This window comes from Anser anser, assembly GCF_964211835.1.
Source record: "Anser anser genome assembly, chromosome: 16".
Classification (NCBI taxonomy): domain Eukaryota; kingdom Metazoa; phylum Chordata; class Aves; order Anseriformes; family Anatidae; genus Anser; species Anser anser.
The window spans coordinates 14,832,169-14,841,728 of NC_139737.1; the positions used below are offsets into that span (position 1 = coordinate 14,832,169).

The 9,560-nt window shown below is 44.7% G+C and overlaps 1 protein-coding gene across 1 annotated transcript; it reads right to left on the reverse strand.

The window, feature by feature from the left end:
• Positions 1-3,463: 3,463 nt before the first annotated feature.
• EIF6 (eukaryotic translation initiation factor 6) lies at positions 3,464-8,772 on the reverse strand. The gene is made up of 6 exons (XM_083801198.1): positions 8,590-8,772; positions 8,428-8,513; positions 7,073-7,248; positions 5,597-5,773; positions 4,790-4,971; positions 3,464-3,678 (listed from the first exon to the last, which is right to left on the reverse strand). The coding sequence occupies exons 1-6, from the start codon at positions 8,694-8,696 to the stop codon at positions 3,669-3,671; spliced, it is 738 nt and encodes a 245-aa protein (XP_083657324.1). The 5' UTR covers positions 8,697-8,772; the 3' UTR covers positions 3,464-3,668.
• Between the last annotated feature and the right edge of the window lie 788 nt (positions 8,773-9,560).

Consider the following 9,560-nt stretch of genomic DNA (forward strand, 5'->3'; position numbering starts at 1 on the left):
CCAACCTAGAGAAATGTCTGTTTTTGGGGGTGTGGGGGAGGGATGTTTGTTTTTTTTTTTTTTCCCTACTGCCCAACTATAGATATTTTTCTTCAAAAATCTTATACTTAGTGCCAAGTTGTACAAGTAGCGTGTGCATGATGCTGGTCTGAAGCAAGCTCAACTGTTTCCTCAGACAGCTACATATTGCCCTGCAAAATCAGGCACCCTGCTGCAATAAGGTAAGCCTTCTGCCCTATAGTGCCAGAGTCCAGTGTTCCATGAAGAACTGATGCTTTAAAGAACTGGAGAAATAGTCTGGTGCCTTTTATAACCACCTCGTAACTGGCTGCTGATGCACACTGAATGGCCTGTTCAGTGCATCCTCTGGGTGCAGGTAAATGTTATATATTTGTCCGTGATTTCCAGGGGCATAAGATGTTTCTGTAAGCATTTTAGTTGCTGAGAAACAGCCCTCAACAGCTGCAAGCGTTGGCACTTGGGAGGGCTGAGGCAGGTAGCTGAGCAGTTGGCCCACTTACTCTGCATGTACAACCCAGTTCACTCCATTGTCATCTCACTTTTAGTTAGATTAACACCTGCGCAATCCTGGAGTGACCTGGATCCAGACACAAATGTTAATATTCATGTAGGGAACAGTTCCTTATATTCCCATGTCTGAGCTTTTTGCTGAGATCCTGTCCAATGCAAAACAAGCACATCACCTGAGTACTGACTCAGCATGCCTTCCATCAGCACCTCCAGGGACAGGTGGCCATGTTCCAGTTCTTGTCCGGACACACAGCACCAGGACACATTGCCACCACAGGGGAGCAGGGAACATCAGTGCTTACTCAACTGATACACACTGCCCTGCAGTATGGGTCATTTGTACAGAAGAGAGTCCTGGCATGCTTACCTTGAGCACAGCAGTTTCAGCTCCTCCGAGGAGCAGCCCATTTTTTTGCACTCAATTTTTTTTTTCCTCCACATTTTGACTATGAATAATTTGATCACCAGTAAAAGTACATTCATTTTTCCAGATAAATATGCAGGGAAATATAATCAGCAATTAATCACTACAGTTATACAATTGCTACAGTCAGAACAGAGGTGGACCTCCACTCTAAGAGGGATCAGCTTCTGCCTTGTAATTAGTCATTAAACCTCAAGGGAAACTCCCATCTCACACCTTTCCATCACCACATCAGTCAGTCCTCATCCCTATTGGTCAGAATGAGTCATTTTGAGTAAACTTCGCTCCACTAATCCACTGCCTGTCCTAAACAGGACACAATAAGCTGAACATCATGGCTTCCAGCTGAGCTCCCTATAAAAATCCAAAAAGTGAAAAATTCAGCCTTTTGCTCTTTTTCCCCCATCCTCTAACACACAAAAGGGCCTCCCTCTCATTCCATAGGATTATCCAGGGTCTTTAAAAGCCTTTGGCACAAAACCTTGCAAATACCTTTTGGAAGTTCAGATAGATTACGAAGAAACTTCATCTTTAAATAACTCCATTGGCTTTGTGGGACTTGGCATTAAAGCACCAAGTTTATGCTCTCGCATGCTATCATGTATCCATGTTTCTACTACTTTCACTCTTTAATACAGTTTCTGATAGTTTTCTTTGTACACAGGTCCACCTTACTAGTTCAGTATTCCCACAAACCCTTTGTTTAGAAGTGATAACATGTTTGCCACCTTCCAGTTCCCAGGTTTCAATGCAATATTCATAGGTCATACATCACAGTTAGCAATACCCTATTCTTCTGTCTGTCTCTTACTCTTTGGCATATTTCTATCACCAACACTGTCCCAGTATCTTTCTTATTTAAGGATTTGGATTTCACAGAAACTGGATTATTTCTTGCTTACCTCTAAGCAATTTTAAACACATATCAAGTCCACTAACACAAACTAGGATTTCCGCATAATGACAGTAATTAAAAAAAAAAAGTAGAGACAAAAACTTCAGTCTTACTCATTTCACACTTGATGAATATATGCTAACACCCACAGTGATGGTCAGACTTTACCATTTATTCCTAATCAGAGCCCTATGAGGTGACCAAAGAAAACCAGTTCCTGACTCTAAATACTGAGATTTGCTAAGAGGAAGAGACCTGGAGTCAGTGACAAAAAAGGTTGTCCACTGCATTAAAGGGGCCATACACACCAGAAACTGTTAGCCAAATTATACGAAGAGCTATAACCTGCTTACAGGCTTCCCCAGTGGCAGAGAGCAGGTGAGCTGTCTGGAAATGGCAGCCCCTGCCTGTCACCATTCTAGACAAGCTAGATAACAGGGCTTGCTATGATCAGAGACAATCCTATGCCAATCCTCACTTAAAAGTCTGAGAACAACCTTTAATCAACCCAAAACTTATAAATCGTTCCCTAAACATCCAGATAGTCCAACATATGTGGAGGTTTATTTAATGTTCTACAGAGTCTGAAAAACCAGGGCCAAAAAAAAAAAAAAGAGTTCTGCCCAAACTGCCTTCAGGACTGCACTCCTCAAGAGAATCCAGCTGAGAATAATACAGCTATATGGAAGCAAGCAGGCAGCTTCCACATACCCTTTGGAGAGGATGTAGAGGCATTTGTATGCCTTCAGCATACCTGTAACAAGCAAGCACAAGAAAAGCAACTGAAACGAGAGATCAAGGAGCAACAGCTGTGTTTAGAAGTAAACGACTATCTTCTACCTGAAAGCAGCATTTACATCACCGTCACTGCTAGACAAAGGCAGAACTCTTCAATAGCAAGCTCCCAAGCCCAAAACATATTACTGAATGCAATAACTGTTTAGAACTGCGTTACTTAACCTTTGTCTCCAAGGTAACTCAAGATGACGTTCTTCAACCCTTTTTGATGTGCTGACTTCTAAGAGTTTTCCAGTGTAGGTGGCCAACTCCTGTACAGCGCATTTAAGCCTACTGGCAACTGCACATTTTTCAAGGCTCTTTTGCAGATGCCTCTGAAGTAGCGTATATGTCACCAGACATCTGCAGACAACAGATCAAATACCACTGCTTTGGAAGCAGTCACACTTGGCTGTTAAGTCCCTGTATTGACTTCTTAGAGAAACTCCATTTCTAATCTGAGCTAATCACTTCAGAATCACCAGCCCTGTGAGAATAGCTGCAGGTCAGGTCACAAGAGCAGGTGATGCTTTCTGAATTCTTTTTTGGCAAGTAAACTACTATGTTTTCGGTATAGAAAACGCATGGGGCTCTTAAGTTCACTTACAGCAGAAATATCACTCTTTAGCAAGACTGTGAAAAGAGAAGGCAGTGCCATATACGTGCTTAAACAGCCTGCTGTGCAGCAGAACACCGATCTGCTATTTAAGGCAAAACAATCTCTAGTGATCATTATCCAAAAGACAAAAGTAAATATTGTGGGCTAAATTGAGGGCCTCGGTCAGCATCACAAACAAAGAAAGCGCAGCTGAAGAAAAACTGGAGAACATTAGCAAAGGGTTAGAAAGCATTCCATATTTGTAACTTAGATATGTTATTTGTCACGTTTTGCAACAATACTTAGTTTACAAAACACTACAATTTTTTTTGGTAGCCTCTTCCTGGTGCTGGGCCTGCAGAAACAACAGAAGATCTAGATGTCTGTAATCCAAAGTGCTGCTTGACACTTCACTTCTTAGGAGCTTCCTGAACCAACACTGCTCATGTCAAGCTAAAAAGACAAAACAGAAATGAAATTTAGCAAATGAGTGCCAGAGTGCAGAAAACATTTCCAAACACCAGTATAGTCAGTTCTCAACCTCCAGTTACAAAGGACCAGTAGCAATTTGCCCTTCCTAGAACATATGAGTTTGTGAAAAGAGTGAAGGAGACCTGGTGACTGCTAACAGCTAGCTCTAAGAACACATCTGTCAAGTTGGCAAAGGCAACAAAATCAGTCTTGTCTAAGCAGTTATTAAAAGCTTAGCAGAAGTTTAATTATGGTTTTACGCTGTGCTCAGAAGCACCAGGCCTTTACACAGGAACTGTGAAGGTACGAATAATTACTCTTTCAAACAGTTCTTCATTGAAGGAATTCCTTATTCTTTCTCTATGCCATAAACCATTTTTTTATGAGAACTGAGAACTCTGTAACTAAATTACAGTGGCCTAAGTAGCTCAAGAGCACACCTCTAGCATTACAGCAATGATAAGAGTTACAATCAGCTGAAAGTCCAAATAAAGTTCGCATTGGACATTCACCTATAGGAATGCCTAAACCCTGTAAAATTTTTTGCATACATCAACAAATGGGGAAGGTCCTCTATCACTACCAGTCCAGGCAGAAAAAAAAAAAAAAAAACGAAAACCTGCATTCCACTAAGCAATAACTTAGACAAAACCTTTGACATAAAGGCTTAAAAAAAAACAAAAAAAAGCCAAGATGTCAAGCGAAGTTACTGGCATTTTAACTTTAAAAACAAGATTTGTTTTCCATTAATAAATAACTAAATATACAAAATTCATAGGTGTCATAAGCTTAGCACTGGCATTTAGAACAAAAGTATCTGGAAGTTGAAGTGGCTACTTTTATGTTTCCTCAGAAAAAAAATTCTTGCAATTCTAACTGCAACAAGAACTGTTATGCTTTCCGTGCATGACCAAGAATGCTTATCAACTACATAAAACAAACCTTTCTGCAATGAGGTAATTCTCGTCAATAACCCAATAAAAGCAAAGAGGAAGCGAAATCAACTTTGAAAAACAGCTAGTTTTATAGCTTCCTTATGGTAAAATCTTGCCTGTTTTGACTACGATTATAGACGAAGCTGTATCCTCCTTACCTGTCAATCAAGGAATCTCTCATATTGGTAGCAATGGTACTTGGCTGAGCTTCGTTCAACCTGAAGATACTCTCAATGACGGAGAGCTCTGTGCTGGTTGTGTCCAGTCCACAGAAGGCACACCAGTCATTTACAACCATTCCTGCTGCAATGACCTCACTGCCACGATTCACTGTTCCAGCCTAGGAAAAAAAAAAAAAAAATCAGCAGGAGTTTGCAGAGCACACTGACATAACCACATTTTGTTATGCTTCCTTATTACTAGGTCTTAAGCAGAGGGCCTCAACTCACACCCCTGAAAAGATTAAAGCTTCTGCCATCAACTAAGATTTTACTTAAACACTTAAAAGTCAACAGATAGCCTGCAGTATCTGGAAAGAACATTTTGTGACATTCAGTTAAAAGTAACAAATCTAACAAACAAGCAAAAAGGCATAGCAATCCTGAAATTAATGAATCCAACTGAGTCAGCACAGGATTTTATTACTAGATTTTTTTGAAAGGTGCCTTTAGCCAAACCAGACAATTTCATATTCCATATGAATGAATCAGCAAATCTTGCATAATCTCAGCAGAGCAATGTTTCAGAAGCAAACTAAAGGCTCTTTGCAGCTTATTCAAACTCAGAAAAGGTGGAGAAAACGTCTCAGAAGACTGGCCTCCTTCAGGACTTCTTCTCATCTCCCTTTTGGACCAGCCTTGCAGTGAAAACAGTACCTAGGAGCCCATGAGACTGCAGAATCTTTGAAACCAAAAAATGAGATGGAAGGGAGCAGCACGAAAAAACACACCCCACAAATGCCTTACCACAAGTGGAACCTGGAGCAATGAAGACAGTTCATCCTGATCATCAATTGAAGTTTTGGGGTGCACAATTCCTCCTTGGTTACTAAAAACACAGTAACTTCCTACCAGCACCTGATCTGCTACAGTCTGCCTGAATACTTCAACCTTTAGTACATCTGCCAAGATCTCTTCAGTTTCCTGCGAACAGAGAAAGAGAACAAAATCCTCTGTAAAATGGTATGGTAGAATTTGAAGTCAAGCTATTCTTGCAAAAAACAACTAGCTGCGATCCTCCCTTTGAAGGCTTGCTCACAGTACCACCACCCATTGCAATTAAAACATCATAAAATGCTCTTACTCTTCTCGATCCAACTTCCGTACTCCAGAGGTGTTTCCACTTACCTGTGCACACTTCAGCTGGAAGCCAGGCTACTATAACTAAACACACCACCACTGAGAAATGCTCTTCCTCCCCTTTTTCTGAAGGATGTTGGCAGTACACGAACTGTGTCAACACCTGTTGTGTAGGTATTCCCCTGTGAATCAGTCCTTTTTTGTCCCAGACCTGAGTACTGTCTTAACCTTCTGCATAACTCTAAGAACTTCTTTCCCTTCCAGATAAAGCTCAGCAGGTTTTCATTGTAACTGGTTTTGATTTCTCCCTTTCTGGCCATCTTACCATAGTTGTTACATTTACTTAAAACATAGTATGCTGCAAAGACTATTGTCTGCAAAGGCTTTTACCTTGACCTTTTTTGTTTTCTTTGCACTCCTTACACCATTTCTGTCACCTTTAGCATAAACTGAAAGAAAACATCAGGACCTTCAGTACCTGTAGCCACACAACTCACCTCTCCAGCGCTATTAAAGTATCAGCTCTCAAACATAAATTGGCAGCAACTTCATCTTCCCTGCCCTTTCTTTTTAACTTTCATACAGGAGCTTCCATTTTTCTTTTACCTTACTGTAAACACACGCTGCATCATCTACGGTCTCTTCCAACTATTAGAAATTTCAACTTGATCAGCAGCATTTTATAACTACTGCTATAGTGCTGATAAAATTTGTTATGCTCTTTATTTATTACACACATAGATGCTCTTTTTTCAGTCAATTTTACATATGCATAGCAAACTGCACTGGACAATTAACTTCCATATCCCACGGCTTCCTACCATTAACTACGGTATGCCAAACAAGAGCACACACTAAATTCACAGCAGGCTCCACATTCACAAATAAGGAAAACTATAGGAGAAGAGGGAGATCAACTGAAACAGTCAGAAGTCCCAAATCCAATTCTGTGATTTCTCTCCCAAGAAGAAAGGAAACGTGAGGCAGCACAGCTTCCTACACGATGTTAGCTCAACTGTTAGCATAACTCTTCTGAAATTCATACTACTTATAGTATGCCTCAATAGCTACAAACTTCAATTGCAGCTTCAGAATAATTTCAGATGCATCCATAAGGAATGTAAAAGCGTAAGAGCCGTATACCCTGTCAAGATCTGGATGAACAAGAGCTACGTAGTCATTGCAGGTAGTGACGTTGCCTAGTGCCGAGAGACGCTCTTCTACTCGCTGAATTCGTACAGAATCTGGAAGGCTATTGCGGATATGTTGAAGCTCTTGGTCTGTTGTACTGCTTGGGACCAACAGCCCGTGCCTGTTCCCTAAAATGACCAAAAAAAGGAAAGTAATGTATAAAAAAGAAAAACAATTCCACATTAAAGTAATTTTAAAAGCAACTATTTCCATTGTGCTTACTACTTTACTGCAGCTCAGAAAAAGGCTGGAACTGCCCCGCCCCATCTGTTCATTTCAAGCCCACAAATCAGCCCAAACAAAATAACATGACCACTTGAAAATAACACAGCACCACAGGTGAGGGAAAGCCAGGATGAAGCACAAACTTAAAGAATATAAATGGGTAAATGAAAATACTTTGATTCACTATTCTTTTTTAAGAGAACTAAAGGAAACACAAGGTTCTCAACGAAACACTTTGTTATGAAATTTCCCCCAGTAGATGCTGGTTGTCCTCACAAAGCCTACAGATTCCACTTGATTTTATTACTCTCCTTTAACAAAGTGGTAACGTTTGGTAATGTTACCATGGTAACATGGTAACAAAGACATTCTTTTTTTTTTTTTCCAGGAAAAAAAAAAAGCACAAAGCATGCTTTTCTGAATAGTATACCACTGGCTGGAGACAGGTGAAAGAATTTTCTTTGACCTTCACATCTGTAATGCCTCCCTTGCCCTCACCCCTCCAGTACTGGCCCTGAACCATTAACCTTCAGAAAAAAAATGGAATGGCTTCTCCCAGTTTACCAGAAAGCAGATTTATGTGCATCCATAACCTGTCTTCAGGCCTTGAAAAGCAGACGCTCTTTATTACCCTGGCTGGTTTTTTTTGTTTGTTTGCTTTTTAGCAGAGGAGGAGGAAATTCTTCACTGTAAGGGTGGTGAGGCACTGGCACAGGTTGCCCAGGGAAGCTGTGGATGCCCCATCCCCGGAGGTGTTCAAGGCCAGGCTGGATGGGGCCTTGGCCAGCCTGATCTAGCGGGTGGCGTCCCTGCCTATGGCAGGGGGGTTGAAACTAGGTGATCTTTAAGGTCCCTTCCAACCCAAGCCGTTCTATGATTTTTAATTGGGTGAGCTTCACTTCCTACAGCTTTGCTCCTTCTCTTCACACAGCGTAACCCTGGATGAGGGGTGCCGCTCGTTGGCCTCCCCAGCCCAGCCCAGCCCGGGGCGTTTTCCAGCACCAGCAGCACGCGACTTTTTCCGACCCCCAGCCGAGCACGCCCACCTGCGGGCCCCGAGGCCGGGGACCCCCGCCACCTACCCACACACATCCTGCCGATGATGCGGCAGCCGGCGATGGAGGCGTGCACCACCGGGATGGTCCCGAAGAGCTCCCCCTCGAAGACGCTGGAAGGAGAAGGAGCCGTTAGGGGTCAGCCGCGGGGCCGGGCCGGGCCGGGCCGGGCCCTCGCGGCTCCCTCACCTGTAGAAGTTCTCGGAGCCGCCGATAGCCACGAGGCAGTAGGCGTTGGTGAGCTTGGCGAAGCAGCCCAGCTCGTTGTTGTTCTCGAAGCTGGCGCGGACGGCCATCGCTGCGGACGGGAGCACGGCGCGGCCCCACGCGGCACCGCCGCTTCCGACCCCGGCGGCGGGCGGAAGGCAGCGGGCGGGGCGGCCCCGGCAGCGCCCGGCGGAACAGCGCCGCCGCCCGCCGGGAGGAGCGGCCGCTCTCCGCGCCACGAAGGGGGCCCGGCCCCGGCCCCGGCCCCGTCGCGATTTTTCGGGCCCGTGTGGCAGCGCCGCTGGGCTCCGCAGCCAGCACGGAGCTCCGACCTTGCGCTGCGGGAGCAACACAGCGCCGCGGGCCTGGCCGCGGCACCGCGGGCCCCACCGTGGCGCGGTGTGCCCAGACACGCCAGCACAGGCTGACAGCGCTCGGGCCCTCGCAGGCCGCCTTGTACACAAAGATGCCACTGTGGGCCCAGGCACACCACTGTGGGCTCAGACGCATCGTTGCCATCCACGTACTTGGACGCTGCACTGTCCCTGTGCCTGGACCTGTCACCTCATGCCGTCACCATCTGTGTTCTCACACGCTGCTGTGCGCTGGCACTGCCTGCGTGCCCAGGCACACCACCTTGTGTCATCGCTCTCCATGGGCCCAGACGTACACTGTGGACTGAAATGTGCCACTGTGTGCCATCACTGTCTGCGTGCCTGGACACACCACCATGGTCTGGACCGCCACCGTGGGCCAACACTGCCCATGTGCTGGAAAAAAACGTGTCCAGATGCCACCCATGTGCAGGCATACCTTCCCCATCCAGGCATGACTGAACACCACCTTTGTTCTGCCACCACCGGTGTCCCAACAGCACAATGAGCAGACGTGTCACCTGTGTGCAAGCATACACCCAGGGATTCAGACACCGCCCGTGTGCCTGGGCATGCCAC

What these genes read in the sequence shown, in the direction of transcription:
- EIF6 (XM_083801198.1), bottom strand. Translation starts at nt 8,696, where the DNA reads ATGGCCGTCCGCGCCAGCTTCGAGAACAACAACGAGCTGGGCTGCTTC. An exon ending in CATCGGCAGGATGTGTGTGG is followed by an intron (nt 7,249 to 8,427) that starts GTAGGTGGCGGG and finishes TGGTCATTTTAG; the next exon opens with GGAACAGGCACGGGCTGTTG. An exon ending in TGCTCCAGGTTCCACTTGTG is followed by an intron (nt 4,972 to 5,596) that starts GTAAGGCATTTG and finishes TTTTTTTCCTAG; the next exon opens with GCTGGAACAGTGAATCGTGG.